The sequence below is a fragment of the Antrostomus carolinensis genome, unplaced genomic scaffold (genome assembly GCF_000700745.2).
Source record: "Antrostomus carolinensis isolate BGI_N321 unplaced genomic scaffold, ASM70074v2 scaffold39252, whole genome shotgun sequence".
In the NCBI taxonomy this organism is placed as follows: domain Eukaryota; kingdom Metazoa; phylum Chordata; class Aves; order Caprimulgiformes; family Caprimulgidae; genus Antrostomus; species Antrostomus carolinensis.
In genome coordinates, this window is record NW_010300882.1 from 1 (window position 1) to 17,262 (window position 17,262).

At 41.7% G+C, this 17,262-nt stretch overlaps 1 protein-coding gene across 1 annotated transcript; it reads left to right on the forward strand.

Annotated features, from left to right (window-relative positions):
• The first annotated feature begins 122 nt into the window (after positions 1-122).
• On the forward strand, positions 123-11,267 carry NDUFA12 (NADH:ubiquinone oxidoreductase subunit A12). The gene is made up of 3 exons (XM_010163278.1): positions 123-240; positions 1,204-1,291; positions 10,998-11,267. The coding sequence occupies exons 1-3, from the start codon at positions 123-125 to the stop codon at positions 11,176-11,178; spliced, it is 387 nt and encodes a 128-aa protein (XP_010161580.1). The 3' UTR covers positions 11,179-11,267.
• Positions 11,268-17,262: the final 5,995 nt, after the last annotated feature.

The following is a 17,262-nucleotide window of genomic DNA, read 5'->3' on the forward strand; positions in this document are numbered from 1 at the left end:
GGTCGGCAGCGGATGCCGCGGTCAAAGCGTTCCCCAGGCAGGCTCCGGCGGTTGTTTTCCCTTCCTTAGGCACCTTAGCGGTTCCTCGGCGCTGAGCTCCGTCACAGCTTCATTCTGAGATGATGTCAGTTGAAACTGTTGTTTTGCGAATTCACAGGGTCAATGACTTGAAGACTGGTGCGCTGGTAGGAACTGACAAATACGGAAACAAATACTATGAAGACAAAAGAAACTTCTTTGGTATGTGAGGTAATGGGAACACCTCCTGACTGACTGTCCAACGTTCTGTACCGATGGTGTAGGTTCTGCTAGTGAAGTAGAACTTGCTGCCTGCACGACTTTCTTGAACTTGACTTATGTGAGTCTTCGAGAGGGGGCTCTTAGAAATGCTTTGACGTCTTCTGTCCCTCTGCTGCTTCCCTCAGTTCATTTGCAAACTTAGTCAGTGTGATGTAGTAAATACGGGATAAATCTAAGCCAGTCAGTTGCTCTCCATGTAGGGATGTCTGTATGATAATGTGACTGAGAGCTTAGTTTGGTTCTTGACCGAAAAGCTGGTAGCTGAGCAGGTGGAGGGGAAGAAAGAGAACTGCCTTTAAAACTCCTTCACAGCTGTACTTAGTTATATGATCACTTCAGGCCAAAGGAAAACAGGTTAGTGTAAACTTCCTGGTACCTTAAGTAGTGGGTTTTTAAATAACATTTGTAAAGTACTTAAGAATGTAGCACCTAAAACCATTAAGGTGATAGGTAAGCAACTGACACAGTGTTAGGCCAAGCTCTGCCTGCTGTGGGCTAACCTTTAGGGTACCTGGGGAAAGCAGAGTTGCTGGTAAACATTGCTTGGTAGTTTTATATGGCTGGAACTTCCATCTTGGGTTACTAATGGCAATGTCCTTTTGGAAAAGACTTCTTCTAATTGGATGGGGGAGACACATAAACAAACCTCTTTCTCTGCCTGAAGATTTTATAAGTGCTTGCTTCCTCATGAGAGTTCTAGATTCAGTCATATAAAAATACTGAAAGAGTGGAAATAGATAAGACTTAGAAAAATAAAAGGTGCACTGACTTTGAAATGAGTGTCCATGATGCTAGATACTTTTAGTCAAAATACTTTTCCTTGTGTTTTCATGAATTCTCTCCTTTATATGAAAATAACTTGTTTTCTTGAGCTAATACAAGATTTTTGTTTGCTTAATTAAGGTCGACACAGATGGGTCATCTATACTAATGAAATGAATGGCAAAAACACGTTTTGGGAAGTTGATGGAAGTATGGTGCCCCCTGAATGGTAAACCGTTTAACTTAATAATGTGGAGAGATACCAATTGTGTAATTGCTTGTATATTTTCTTGTATTACAAAGCAGAAGATTAAAAAAAGACCCACAAATTTTATGGTAATAAAGTTTGCATGGATGCATCTATCTTATATATGACCAGAAGATTTCAGACTGGTTACTTTTAATTTTGAACTGCATTTGTAATGTGTTATTGCTCACTGTCCTGACTGTAGCACTTATTTCTTCTTGTAATGAGAAAAGCACTTTGCCAGCCAGATTGAACAGGTCAAGCCACTCTTCCAGTTTTCCTTATTGGTTGTGATTCCATCTTAATGCTTTGGCAAAGCCTACAACAGCATTGAGCAGAGGTAGAAAAAATATTTTTATTATCCATTTTAGATTTAGGTTCTTCTAGAACCATTTAAGTTCTACAAGAACCTACAGTATGTAAGGCAATGATAGAACAACATTCCTTAATCCACAGCCATTAACAGCATAGTAGTTTCAGTTGCTCTGCATTGGTACTCTACAAATGATGAACAGCAAAGGGCCAGGATGCTACTTGACTATTGTTTTTCTCAAGGTTTTATTTTGTGTTCATGCATTTCAGAAATAATTCTTTACAACCTTGAGTTCCAGAAGGTCTCTGGCCACACAGCTGTTAATACTTTTTTTTGTCTTCCGGAGTAACTCTGGAAAAACACATACCAAATAAAGTAACAGTGTGTGCTAGCAAAAACAGTCTTTACCCGATTCTTGAGGAATATGGATAGCGCTTCAGCCACAAAGCAGTGAAGGGTGATATGCAGTAAGTGGTGGTGCTGGGGTAGACTGAGCATTGGTGAACTCTGGTTTTTATTATTCCTGTGGTAGATGTTCCGTGCCAAGGCTGAGACTGATTATCTAAACACCTAAACTGTGTCTCTCATCAGAGAGACATTTCAGAAATGTGTGGTTAGACTGTCTAGGTAGTCAATTTTGTTTCAAATTCTTCCAGCCTTAAAATTACATTTAATGCAGTTAATGCTTTTTTCTGTCTTCTCTGGTAAGAGCTTAATGGCATTGTTTTTCAGAAGTGACATTAGAATCTCCGAAACTAGCATGTTCCTGCCAGTGCAGGGGTGTTCCTTGTTAGCTGCATAATAACTGTTGTTTGGTTCTAGTTTTTATCCTTTCACTATTAGACTGTGCTGCTTTTCAAGATTTTGCTTATTTTGAGGCACAGTTTTTGTTTTGTTTTTCTCTTTGCTCGTGCTTATGTTTATTGTGTCCTTACAAACCTCGATAAAGGGTTTCTTCCCGAGTATAAGGTGACATTTCTAGGATTAAGTAGCTTTTTAGATCACATGAAATAGAGAGGTAGAAAACTTGCTTTTCTGTAAGTGTGGAAAAAATTCCCCTAAAACAGTAAATGTTTCATTATTTTCAAGACCAGTCGGTGCAGTGGGGCACGAAAGGGTAAACAGTTCTGTGTTCTCAGGTATTTTTGTCAGGAAATTTAGTTGTGCAGTACTGTTCAGTTTTCAGGGGTTTTTTGTTGCTCAGGTTTTCCTACATTGTTTATGTTGGTATTACTTTCAGAAAATATTTTGCAACTGTCATGCCCAAAGATGACACTTTTAACAAAATCAAGGTTTAAGACCAGGGCTAACCTAGAAATTTCAGATTTTGCTGTGTTAATAGGAATGCTAACTAGTTTGTAATGGTTTTTTACTACTCTTCTAAAAATCCTGCTGTACATAGGATTACACTACTGATTATCCTACTGATTAAACTATTTACTTGGGAAGTACAAGAGAACACTAGCAGATGTGCAGGAAAAACACTTTCTTCCTTTTTTTTTTTTCCTTCTTCAGTGTAAGTCACACTACAAGTTGTTTTTCCCCATGTTTCTGGTTGTTGAGTGCACTCTGCATCTTAAAAGTATAATTCTGTGGTCAGTCATGTGCCTTCAGGTTTGTGGAATAGGAATGATTGTTGAAATACAGTCAGGTGGACCTTGCATTTCATGCATGGTGAACTGGAAAAAAACATATTGGTATATTGAAAACTTCTGAAAACAACTGTCTTGAAAAAATAAAATGGGAATTAATTTAGCTACCCTTTACCTTCTGTCAGATACTGGAGAAAAGGAAAAAGCAGCAAGAAAAAAACTTCTCATATGCAATAACATATTGTAGCACCATATTTAGGAACTACTGAATATTTTCAGTATTCTGAAATAATTGATGTAATGTCTTTTGACAACGGATGTACTGAAATCACAGTCTGAAGGAAATCAAGAGAGTTGTTTTGACATATGTCTACTAGACAGGGGATTGAGACTGTTGCATTTTTAGAATGTAACCTTGTGGTCTATTCTGATTTAGTTGTGTTGTTTAACCCCTTTGTTACTCAGGGTTTTCTTATCTTCAAAATAAAGATCTACTTTTTTAAGTTCCCTAAATACTTTCTTTGGAAATTATTAGTATTAATCTTGTAATGCCATACAAGATACTGGGCACTTTTTTTTTTCTTTACAAAAACATCTTTTACACTGTTAGATGGTGATGAAAGCCAAACTGCTTGTTTTGTCTGCTACTGTTCAGAGCGTGTTGTTTGCAGAAACTTAGTACTTCTGTTTTTTAGCATGCTGACAGGGTGTGCTCTTTGAACATATAAATGAGGAAAGTTAAATCTGTTTATACCAGTGCCTCTGTGCACTCTGTCTAGTGCTTTCATAGACGTCTCCATTACAGAATGTTCTAATCATTGGGCTGTGTATTGAGCTTATTTCCATTTGACTCCATTTCAGAAGGCTGTAGTGGTTTCACCCTGCCTGCTCTCTCACTTCCCCCCCACACCCCCACCAGGGAGTAGGGGAGAGAATTGGAAAGAAAAGGCCAACAAGACTCATAGGTTGAGGTAAAAACTATTTACTAATTAAAATAAAATGTTAATGATAACAACAGTGATAACAGAATATACAAATGAGTGATGCACAGTGCAATTGCTCATCGCCCACCGACTGATGCCCAGCTCGTGCCAGCCAGCGATCCCAGAGCCCAGACAGTCCCGAAACCAAAACCCTGGAAGAGCGAGCCCGAGAGATCCCCGAGAGCATACCCCTGATTTCTGATCAGCCCTGGTTAATATACTGACATGACGGGATATGATATGGAATATCTCACTGGCACATCCAAATGCCAGTTCTGGGCTTTGCTATTCACTGCTCTTCTCCCTCCCAGTCCTAATGCAGCTGTGAACAGCCAAACATGGTGGCCTTGAGCTCCAGCAGCAACTAATAACATTAGTGCTTTATCAACATTCTTTCCATAACAAGTCTGAACTGAAACCAAAACACAGCTCTTCCAACTACTGAGAAGAAAATTAACTCTATCCTAGCAAAACCAGGACAAAGGCCCATATCACCTTTTGTTCCTCATTCATTTATCTCCCACCCTAAAATTACTACAGTTAGAAAATCATCTCCAGGAGCAGCAAGTGATGCTGTTTTACACAACTGGCATGTGCTGCTTCATGCACGCACTCGCATTCCCACGTAGTCACAACTTGTGCACAGATGCACTCATTACAAGCAAAACTTTTTTATGTTTACTCAAAACAAAAATCAAAAACCAAGCAGGAAGATGGTACAGATAAATTGATTTTCAGATTTAATATATTATATTTTTGGCTCTGTAGAAAAGCTTTCGAAAGGTTCCAGGGAAGAAAATGTTAAGAGAAACACGTGACTCCTTTGGAGTCCCTGAGCAGCTTGTAAGTACTAGTCTGGGTACCAAAAGTATTTTCACAGGCAAAGAGTTTTCATAGTAAAAACTTGCTATGTTGAACATGCGCTTCTTGATAATAATACAGTTTGCTCTCTTCCTAGGGTAAGGGCTATAGGGGTTATAGTTCTCTCCGCCCACCCATGGTAGAAACAGATTTGGATCACTGGCAAGCTGAGGTCTGGGTGAAATGTTCTGGGCAGGTTTGTTGGTAAGGAAGTGTGCTTAAAGCAGTGTTAGCTTTTTTCCTCCCTTAATGAAAGGCTGAACAGAGAAGTGAAATATTAGGGGTGTAAAATATAGATAGATGAATCAAGTAGAATGTTATTACCAGCTGCAGATTATCTGCACTCTTAAGTTTGACACCATGGTAAGTTGCATTGTCTCACTTCGCAGTCCCAAGAGGAAGAGGAGGAGAGAAATCATATGGCTGAGTGTAGAGACGGAGGGCAGGACCCTGCTCTTCTGGCACCAGCAGCCTCTTTATGATGTGCAGGAGGAGAGCAACTAGCAGTGCTACAGGATGATCTGGGTTTTATAGGGATGGCAGGTTGAGTAAAACCACGTTATCATACTGATGAGAAAGAAGTGTGCCTTCCTGAGGAGTAGAAAGAATTGCTCCCTGCACTCACACAAAGTGACTCTTCCTTTCTGCTTATTGCCAGGAAGACTTCGATAGGGCGTAGCTCTTGACCAGTGGAAGAAGCCTCAGGAAGTGCAGCAGGAGCAATCAGACCTCTGAGGACAGTTGGAAAGATTTGAAGTTGCTTAAAAAGGAGAGGAAATAACCATGGGTATAATCTTGAAGCATTTAATCTCTTGCGGAAGAAAAAGGCAAAAAGTCCATCTTCCACAGATAGATGGATAGCATAGGAAGCAGGTTTAAATTACAGAGGAATCCTTACCACTAAAAAATTCTCCTCCTCCTCACTGGCATAACTTGGTTTGGGAAGATGAGCAAGACAGTATTGCAGCAGTTCCGTAACAACTGAAGTAGTTGTCTCTGGGAGTGGCGTGGATGTAGCTGACGCTTGCTTGGGTCTGAAGCATGTGCAGAGTGTCTGAATCCCTTCCAGACTTGTATTTCTTCATTCTTTGATCCTCACATCTGAGTATTTGTCAGTTATTTCCACTGAAATAAAGTGAGGCGAGGAGACTGAGTATCTTACTGTCCTTAGTCTGTTTGGGATCAGAGGAGAGAGTAGCTTTTTTTTCCCCTAAAATTTCCTATTACCAGCCTTGATTTTCAAGTTATGTTCACATCTCATGCAAAAGTTCCCTTTGCGTCTGCTTACTCCTGCCATGGGCTCCTGTCCTGATAGGAGTATCCTGTCAGCATGCTCCTGTACCTGAAATTTGGAAGAACCAAATTTGCATTTGAAAGATTCTGGGAGGTTCAGCTTGAGCCCCCGAGAAGGGGACACCTTGAAACTCAGTTTTCTACTTTCAACAAGGTTATGCTGTGGAGTAAGGCTTCCTTTTGAGAGCATATTAAGTCCATGCAAGTCAAGGCCTAATATCCTGCTGGGTGCCAGAGGTGTGCTTCTCTTGCATCACATTCAGAGCATTTTGTGGCTGTCTGCCCACTGCTCCTTTACCATTTATCTGGTTTAATATAATTTGGTTTGTGTTTTGGCCAAATACTTTGCAAGAACAAATTGACAACTAGTTCATGTATACAAACTAGTTAAAAATAATTTAAGTGCCAACATACTAAGAAATATAAAGAAATGTGCTATTCTTCTGTAAAGTTTAGATTGGATATTAGGAAGAATTTCTTTACTGAAAGGGCTCTCAGGCATTGGAATGGGTTGCTCAGGGCAGTGGTGGAGTCCCCATCCTTGGAAGTATTTAAGAGTTGTCTAAACATAGTGCTTAGGGACATGGTTTAGTCAAGGACTTGTCAGTGTGAGGTTAAGGATTTGACTCGATGATCTGAAAGGTCTTTTCCGATCTAGGCAGTTCTGTGTTTCTGAAAACTGCTGCTTCTAAAGTCTGTCTGTGAGGGAAAACAAAACAAAAAGATTGAACTGAAAAGGAATGGGGGATTAAAATTTCTGTCCTTTCAGTGGCTTCACAATAGATTTCGTAACTAGATTAAAAGCTGGTGTGGTGTTTTCGGGTGAATGAGATGTTGTCTCATTACTATGTAATGGGATTTTATAGTAGCTTGCATGAGAAATCAGAGTTATGTCCCATGCGTACACAAGTAAAAATGAGTTTCTTGTCCTTTTTTCCTTCTCTTCCCATACATGGGCCTGGAATAGTAAGTGAAGACTTACCTTTAAAATAAAAACATCTTTTTATGCTAATCAAAGTTAAATCCATGATTTCACGTTCACTTAAAGTACTTGGGGAAAGCACTGAAATACTTCTCGCCCTTTGAAGATGTGTGTGTTATAGTCACTTTAGTCTTATTGCAACATGGTTAACTTGTTGAAAAAAATGAATGCTAGCAAGTTGGCAAACATCCTGAACTTAGGTAGATGGTGCCTGAACCTTGCAGATGCACATATGGTAGTAGCTGCGGAGTTTGTGTAGCAACGGTCCTTGTTTGACAGCTCGTCCATCATGGAATTGGCTCCAGTCCCTTGTAGCTTCAGTTTGAAATGTCCTTGCTTTTAAATATTTGTCTAAGACCTGGGAGAAAATTCTACATATTCTTGAGAGCATGTGAAGGTGCTTTCAGCCATCTTTCATCTGTTTACCCAAGGAAAAGTCCAGAGGCTTCCCTAGTCTCGGTCTGCTTGGTAATGACTCTGCTTTGTGATTCAGAAAGCTGTTTCAGCCTCTTCAGAGCTTCTGCTATCCTCCTGATTTTCTTTGCTCTGTGCAAGTTGTCCCCTTATCTTTAAAGTCATCAGTTGCTTTTGAATCCTGTTTTTCTGTGCCTGGATTTGGATTTATAGGCAGAGTTTGTATAGAAATCTGGCCATCTGCAAGACGTCAAATCTCTTTATTTATGCTCTTCAGTCTAGAGCATGAAAAGCTTTTCTTGAGCATCTGGGAGTCGAGTCTATGAGACGTCAGGCTTCAAAGGACTCTTTGAGGGAGGTTGTCAAGGGGAAAGTCTTCCCAAAATAAAGTTCTTAGATTTTACGTATTTTGCATAAGTGGAGAGTGGGAGCTTTTGTTTGGGAGAACACTCCCTGCAAACCAAAATGCTTCTAGAAGTCACATGTTGGGCTTCTAGTGGGAATCTGTTGTGCCAAGGCTTAAGCCCTGAAACTCTTAAATAGAAGGGTACTTAATAGTGGATGGAGTTCTAAACGGATTTTTGAAATCTCTTCAGGTATTTCAGTACCTGTGACTACCGGCATGTCTCGTAGATGAGGAATTTTATTTCTACTTTCCAATGAGAAAATAAGATTTAAGGATTGGTTTTGCTGATCTATTTAAATTTAAGCCTGATTTCATATTGATTTTATAGAACTTCAGAAAATCCTGAAAGCAAATATATTAATTACTCCAAAATACTCTTTTTTTTAAAAGACTTCAGGGATTTAGTCATAGAAAAGCTGCAAAGCAGTAGTTTAAATGACAGAATAAAACTATTCTGTTTTCTGTCTTTCAAGTTAAATGAGTAAGTAAGTCAATATTGTGATAATTCTTCTGATGTTTCAAGGAGTGTGTGTACAGTGTAAGTAAGCAAGCTTGAAATGTAGTTGATTTTTGACTGAGCTTTAATAGAGTTCTTGTGCTCCACCTGCTGCAGCCTGTCTTTGGAGGCCTTTGCAACTGCATTTCTGTCTGAGAAAACAACTTGTTTTTTGCCCTATTGGTGTGCACGGCTCTCAGGGGAGCGGGAGGACGGTGAGGCATGGTGACAGGTGCATAAATAGGGTTTTGTTTGTTGCAGGATCCCTACCCACTATTACCAGAAGCATCACTAGGTGAAGGAAGGTGTGTGAGTTTGAGTTGTCTCTGTGTGTATGATAAGTGGGTTTGAAAAGCTGAGGCTGCTCTGGAGTGATTCTACGAAGCGTTTGGAAATGCGGTACTTAAGTCAGTGTTGGCAGAACATGTATGGGCCCATGCACTGTTCTTTCTCCTTCCCCCTATGCCACAAACTGGGGGGTTTTGTGTTAGCAATGGAGAGCTGGCTTGTTGGGTATGAGCATGCAATCCCACCTCCGTCACGTTAGCTGTTTTCCAGTGTTTCTGCCAGCTTTGATGCCAGCTGTCATAGGATGAGATACCTCAGGTACGTGAAGCCCTCTAGGAGTACACAGAATTCTAACGGATGTGAATTGGGAGAGTGAGTTCACCTAAGGTCAGAGCTTTCTGTAATGTGGCTGGGGCATTTCAGACACTGGTAATACCAGGTTTAAAATCAAACAAGGCCTGATCATGCATCCTCAGACAACAGCATGGTTAGTAATACTATGGGGCTGCCTTCTTCTGAGCAGAAATCATTACCCAAAATCTTCTTTTTTAATAGAAGTAGTGGGAAATGTATACTTCAAATGGTACCAGATCTACAAAGGGGGGAGGAGAGAGGGATCCCCCTCCCATCCATGTTGCATTGGGTCACTTCATCTGAACATGTGTATGACTTTCAAATTCCTAAGTAGCTGACTTCCTGTAGGAGGCCATTCTTTACCTCTAAACAAGCTTTTTCTTCCTACTTTTAAAGGATCTTACGGCTCTATCTGGTTTGGTATTCAAGCCAGTTTCCTGGCAGTCCTTAGTCCTACAATGTATAGCTTTTGTTTGGGGTTTTTGTTTATTTTTTCCTTATAGAAAATCAACATGTGGCTGACATTTTTAAGTGAGATTTTGTACTAAAATTATATCCAAATTTGTGAGTTTTTCTTTCTCTGAAATAAATGTCTAGAAGCTATTTGACTGAAAAGATAATCAGCCTCCTGTAGAGCTCTTCAGATTTGGAATATACTTGTCAGTCAAACACATGTATCTATTTCTCACTACTTTTATTGTGGTTTTGTTTTGCTGTATCAATGAAGCATGCCGAATTTGTTGCTAAAGGCTAAAGATGCAATTTTTATGCTTTCTAATAACAACTGGAATAGAAGACTTCTTATTTTAGGTCAGGTCTTTGGCAAAAGGTGATTAGCAGAAGCCTCTTTAATTCCACCTCAGTAAAAAATATATAAGCTTGCAAAAAAAGTCATAACCTTACTTCTGTCACAACTGTGCATGCATACAGTATGAAGTACGTGTATGCTGGCAGCTAAAAAAAATGTTATTCAGGTTTGAAAGTTGCTTTGGGCACGCCCAGAAATATGGGATGAAGTCAATTCAGTTGATCCCTGCTGTAGTGTTTCAGTAAATTGTTATGGAAAATACTTTGTTGATCATTGATGTCATTTGCACAGGGGAAGATTGACATTTAGTTCATAGATAAAGTCTAATCACTATAATCACTTGGTAATTACCTCATTAACTGATTGGTATTAATCATTTTATTGTGTAGTCAGTAAACATTTGTGTGATTGGTTTAGGTGAACCTGCATCATTAATCTGAGTTGTAGTCTCTAGAATGCCTTGGAGATGGTGTTGAAATTATTGTGCAGTGTAGTCTTCTGGTAATTAAAAAAAAAATAAAATCCACCCTGAACAAAAACCCAGATAACAAACCAAAACCTTGTGGTTTTGTTATTTGTTGTGCCTGCCTTGACCTGCCGGGCTGGGTAAGGTCACACACACGTAACAACGAGATGCTCCATGCCCAAATTCTGCCTGTATAAAGGAACAGGAAACTCAAACTCGGGTGTGCTTTTGGTTGGTTGGAAGCAGAACTATTATTTATCAGTTATGTTTGTAATTACTTGAAATCAGTATCCTGTGGTCTCAGTCAAAGTTATACCCCCTCAAAATAAATACTTAGTGCCTCTTCGGAGGAGGACCCTTCGGCATCAGGAGGCAGGCTTGTTACAGACCATGTAATGCTCCTTAATAACAGTGTGTCTTTTTCCTCCTAAGGCATCGCTGGCTTCACTGTATGACAGATGACCCTCCAACTACTCATCCACCCGTTGCTCGTAAATTTATCTGGGAGAACCATAAATTCAATCTGAGTGGCACTCCCGGGCAGTACGTACCTTACTCTACTACTCGCAAGAAGATACAAGAGTGGATCCCACCTACAACTGCCAGCAAATAACAACAGAAAATGTGACCTGCCTCAGCTTTGGCTTTCAGTGTAAATCGTATTTTCACTGGTTTTGTTCAAAATAAAAGCCTCCTATAACAGCTGTAGGTTAGTTAATTGAATTGGGGGAGACAACAATTGAGAAAACATTGGGAAGAGGTAGGGGACAGAATACATGACAAGTCTTAATCTTACCAAGATACTGGGCTATTTTTCATATTGTCAGTGGCTCTTGCCTTCACATAAGCGGCTCTCATACTCTTTTTAGCATGATAACCATTCCTGTGCCAATCACTTCTCACATTTGTACCATTCAATAGAATACAGATATTAATTTGAAATACAAGATTTTCATCTTTAACATTATCCTATTATAGTCTCTGCATGGCAAATAATGTACTATTTGTCTACTATTCTAGGAAGCCATTTCTAAATATTTGTAAGACAAGTTAGAATAATAAGGCCAATCAAGGATTATAGTTTTTATTAATAAATTCTTTGTGCATGAGTAGGCATGCATTGCTGTGTTACAGTATGGTATGATACATAATATCAAACTTGGAAGGCTGCAGTAATCAAGTGACACCTCACCCCCTAAGGGAGCTCAGCCATAAGCAGAGGGCCCCCTGTCACAAAAATCGTTTTTATTGCTTCTGTGTTACTGAGATCCATTAGCAGATGTTCTCACAAGGGTTTGGGAAGGGCTGTTTGCCCTGTTGTTGCAAGACTTTAAAGGTCTTTGGAAGCTTGAGAGTACACACTTTTTTGGGAGGTAGAGAAGTAAAATGTGCCAGAACCTATTCTCAAAAATTTGAAATTTGAAAGAGAGTTGGTTGGGGCTGTGGCTTTTTTCTGTGTCTTGCAGGTTGATTCTTACTCCAGCCTGATTGATAACATTTTTTAGCAGAGCTGCCATCTCCGCAAGGCTTCCTGTATCTGATGACCTAGTCTGTAGATAACTGACAGTGGTGGGATGCTTACCCAGCCCTTCACTCACCCCACCACCTCAGCTGGATGGGGGAGAAAACAGGATGCTCAGGGGTTGAGATAAAGATGGGGAGACTGCTTGCCAGTTAGCATTGTGGCCAAGAGAGACTTGACTTTATTGCCAATAAAATAGATTTGCATAGTGAGAAACAGGCAAAAACTGTAAAACGCCACCCATCCCCTCCACTTCTTCCCAGGCTCAACTTCACACCTTCATTCCTGACTCCTCTACCTCCTCCCATGGCAGCACTGGGGAACAAGGCTTGTGGTCAGTCCATAACCTGTTGCTCCTCTCTGTTGTTCCTTCCACACGCGTTCCTTGAGCTGCAGTGTGGGTCTTCTCCACAGGCTGCAGTCTGGTGTGGGCTCTCCAGGGGCTGCGGTTCTTGTCGGGAAGTACCTCCCTGCACTGGTGTGAGCTCCTGGGGCTGCTGGGCATCTCTGCTTCAGCACCTGCAGCACCTTCTCACCCTCCTCCTGCTCTCACCCTGGTGTTCGCATGGCTGCTGCACACTTCTTTTCCCCTTCTCCTCTGCCTGTGCAATGTCTTTGTCCTTCTTTAAATGCTCTCCCTGAGGTGCCACCATCCCAGCTGAGGGCTCAGCTGTGCCCTGCAGGGGGTCAGTTGGACCCGGCTGGAACCGACTGTGTCTGGCCTGGGGCAGCCCCTGCCTCTCCTCACAGAGGCCCCTTGCAGCCTCCCCACTGCCAGCGCCTTGGCAATTACACCCAATACACTGGTACAAAAATCATTGTTAAAGATGACTTACAGGGTTTTCAATAGATACTTGCAATTGCTTGTCAAGAAGAAAAAACCTGCTTCGCTCCCTAACAGCCACCCAGCAGCTGCACTGCTGGCTCTGTGCTGGCTTCTTTTCCTTCTCATCCCCACCAGACTGGGTCACTTAACCCCAGTTGCTTCCTTATTAAGTAGATTTCCGTATTAATTAATTATTTAAAGGTGGGGGGTTTAGCTTTAATTGCTTTAAACTAGTTCTAGTCTTTAAAATAGTAGGAAGTAGCACTTACTGCGATCTCCTAATCCATCTAATTAGAAAAGGATAATGTTTAATTTACTTTAAGTCAACAAAAGCACCGAGCGCAGCTGAAAAGCAATTTGAGCCATACTGAGCAGTGTAGGTGGGAAGGACTCTCTCAACATTTCTGTCTTGATAGATTATTTGACCTTAAGAACCAAGTTTCCTCGAGCGCTACTCAAGAGCTTCATTACTAACACTCATCTGTACGTGCCCTAAGGTCACAAACCTGGGTAGAGCAATTACCTCTGTTAGTTTTAGCCTCTGCTTATTTTTAATGCATTTCCTACCTATTTCATTCCTCTTCCTTCTTTGTTCTGTGGGTTTTTTGGATTGCAACCTAATTGTGTGAGGAGGTACAGTTGGGAATGAGCCCCTCTCTTTAGGGGACAGACAGGGATGCTGTAACTCTTCCTACACCTCCTATGCTGAAGAAAGAGGCCTCAGAGCTGGCTTGTCCTTTTGTTGTCAGCTGGAACAGAAACGTTGAGGGAGGAAACAGTTTTGAACAGCTTGCTGTGCAGCAGTACTCCACAGAAGGCTTGTCCTCCTGCCCCACTGGGCTGAAGCAAGCCTAGGACTCAGTAGCTTGGTTTGGAAAATAGCATCAATCTGTCTTCTGAAGAGGACAGAAACCTTGCTTGTTCCACTTTAATCAACAGGAACCACAAGTGCTGGATTTAAAATGCCGAATTTCACCGATACCTCTTAAACATTGCTTCTCCAAGGCAGATTGCATAAGGCATATATGGAATATATGGAAATAAAGCATATGCAGAAAAATCAGCGCTCTTCCACAGGGCTCTCTGTAAATGCTTCTGCAATTCAGTCCTTTTATCAGCAACCTCATTCACTTATGAAGTTCACCTTTGTTGATGACATCTGTCTCAGTATCCACGCTCAGTTGCTTTCTGGCCTAAATGACATTTTAAATGCCAAGCTGGCCGAGCGTCGCAGCAGATGGTGTCTTCAACCAAGTGCAACTGAAGCACTGACAGGAATATTCCCCTTACACTAAACGTGGCTTTAAAAGAAGCAACTTTCTGACATGGGAACAGTTCTATTAGGAAGACAAGTACCTCTTCCAGGAGCAGCAAAGTGCTGAAACTTGCTTTTACTTTAAAATTGTATCTTTACTAGTAGCTTTCCACAGCCCCATGGTCCTAGGCAGCCCTTTGCTGTAGCTGGCTCCAGGCTATCGCTGTGCTGACAGCATGCTCAGCTCAGCCCCATGCATTGGCATGGAGCCCTTCCCTCAACGAGGCACTGCATCCTCCCTCCCTGCTGCCTGGGGCTGCACCCCGCTGCTCAACGCAGCCAACACCGGCTATGGGCACTAGGGTGAAGAATGACAGAGAAAGGAGCTTCGGGAGACCACTTCCCTACGTGAAGATCCCAGTAACGATGGGTCAATACCAGGGCATGCAACACCACTCTGCCGGCCGCCTGCGCATCCCGTGTGCTGCGTTCAACCCCCCCGCCAACCGGCTGGCATTACGTGGCAGGATGCACTGCCATGAGGGTGACTCAGATGGGTCGATACCAGGGCATGCAACACCACTCTGCCGACCGCCTGCACATCCCGTGTGCTGCGTTCAACCCCTCCGCCAACCGGCTGGCATTGCGTGGCAGGATGCACTGCCATGAGGGTGACTCTGCCAGCAAAGAGTTTATCAAGACCCTGGTAGTCTAACAGCCCAGGTCAGCACAGCACAGCATTGCAGTATCATGAGTGGGTATCATCAACAGGATCTGTTGGCAGCACACCACTCACTAAGCCTCCAGATTTTGAACTTCAGATCCAGTAATTGCCCTGGCTGTGCAGCTCTGGAGTGCATGGAGGTTGCCTTTCAGACAGAGAACTTGTGCTGTAGGTGTGTACAAACAACACTGTTCAATGCCCTTGAGACTTGATGCTGGCTTTGATGTTGAAAACAGCTAATGAATCAGCTGTAGCTTAGTTTGGCAAAGCGTTACTCCACAAAAGGAGATAGATGGAGGGGAGAGGCAGCACCAGCATTGCACTGAAGGGATTGCAGCAGAGTTAACATTTCATAGCCATTTCTGGCTACAACAACAGGAGAAATCTTTGACAGGGAGAACATCCTGGGCCATTTAAGAAAGCTGGAAGGAGAAGGGAGGAGGTCTTGTCCTTTTGTGTCCAACTTGTGCTGTACTACTGACTCCTGCACACTGTGCCCACCTGGCTCCTTGAGGGCATGTCAAGAACATTCAGATACTCCCCACCTCACATTTTTATGTCATAGGAACTCAAGCTTCAATTTTGGGGTTGTTTCCTGCTAAGGCTGGTGCTAGGAACCAGTCATGAGTGGGAATTACAGAACTGATTGTTCTGGATACAGTTGGAAGTCATCAGCCCAGCAGGCTGGGGTATATATTTTCCACAGCTGTGATGCATTCAGAGTGAAACCTTTGAGTTGCTAATTCTGTGGGGCTTATTATTGTGCTGGTAACCCAGGGAGAAAGAGGGAACAGATCTTTGCTTTGCTAGGAGGTTAAAACAAAGGTAAGTCTAAAGGCTCTCTGGCTCTCTCTCTCAGATGGTGTTTGCAAGGGGTGTACAAAAGCGGGTGCTTCGAGGTGGAGGGGGATGTGGCAGCCTTTAAATGGCACTTTAGGCTCCTCATGTAAATCCCACAGTCAATGCTGCATTACGCTGAGGGAAGCCTATCTCAGTGGAAGAGATCAGAGCAACGCATGTCAGGGAGGAAGTGCCCGGCAGGGATTTCCTCCCAGAGACCTGCTGAGCTTTGAACACCACCCTCTGATTCCCAAGCAGAGCAGGGCCAGAGCACCAGAGTTAATAATGGCTCTTGCTTCCAGCCAGATTTCAGCGTGGAGTCTAGGAAGGGTCACACTTTGCTGTGCGTGCTATAGAATCATAGAATGGTCTGGGTTGGAAGGGACCGTTAAAAGTCACCTAGTCCAACCCCCCTGCAGTGAGCAGGGACACCTTCAACTGGATCAGGTTGCTCACAGCCCTGTCCAACCTGGCCAGACCATTCTCAGCTGCCAGCAGGAGCACAACCACACTCAGCCCACAGAGGATCTCGGAGCCCCTAGAGACTTACTTTTGCTGAAGAGCCAAAACCAGCTCTGGCCATTTCCTTTCCTTAGGTTTTTGAGTCACCTGAACCCACGTAAGGTGATTTCCCAGACCAATGAATTTTTGCAAGTGCTCTTAGCTTTGTTCACAAGACAAACACAAAGGGCAAAACCAAAGCAGGATTTTGAGGAAAAAAATAAGTGTTTTCAAAATTTATATATGTAATAATCACCTGTAAGACAGTTTGTTTTTTGAAAAAGCACTTTAAGAATTACATTTATAATTTCCTCTATACATTTTACTTAGAGGTTTTGATTCACAATTTTTCTCCTATTAAATATCAACAGAGTAAAAAAAATAAAAATTAGAACATGAATACATGTGTGCTAAACAATATGTGTATACACAAAAGCACAGATACACTTTTAGTAGGAAAAAGAAATACCAGATTTAGCATAAAGGCTATACTTAGTTGGAAGTTTGCATTACAAAGTTTCCAGCAAACAATGCTGAACTTTGTCAAATTATGAAGATATGTGATACAAGTTAAGAACTGATATTCAAATCAAAGTTTCTTGCTTGTTAATTAAAATCATTAATCACTTCATTTAGATCAGTTTATCCTGCACTACAAACCTGATAAGGCAGAAGAGATTGATTTTGATGTTGCAATGAAAAATTTTTGTTTGTGTGCGTAAGAGCGAAAAGAAGAGTTCCTGGCTAATTTTTAAGTGGGTATTTAGAGCAGGAGCAATGATTATAGGGAAGCTTCACAAATTGCTTCTGAAACCTAAATTATTTTGGAATTTGTTCCCATTAAGAAGGATATGCAGCAAACAAAAATTTTAGCAGCCTATTTTTTTCTTTATATAAATTACCCACCAAAAACTACATTAATAGCTTAGTGTCATTTAATCTCTGTAATAACAACAGTGATTACAAAATCTATTTAAATAATCTGTACTACTGTTAGCAGCACTTATGCAAACTGCAGCTGAAGAGACT

Bases quoted from the DNA above. Each gene is read 5' to 3' on its own strand.
- NDUFA12 (XM_010163278.1), top strand. From the start codon at position 123: ATGTCAGTTGAAACTGTTGTTTTGCGAATTCACAGGGTCAATGACTTG. The intron at 241-1,203 runs GTATGTGAGGTA...TGCTTAATTAAG, and splicing joins AGACAAAAGAAACTTCTTTG to GTCGACACAGATGGGTCATC. The intron at 1,292-10,997 runs GTAAACCGTTTA...TTTCCTCCTAAG, and splicing joins AGTATGGTGCCCCCTGAATG to GCATCGCTGGCTTCACTGTA.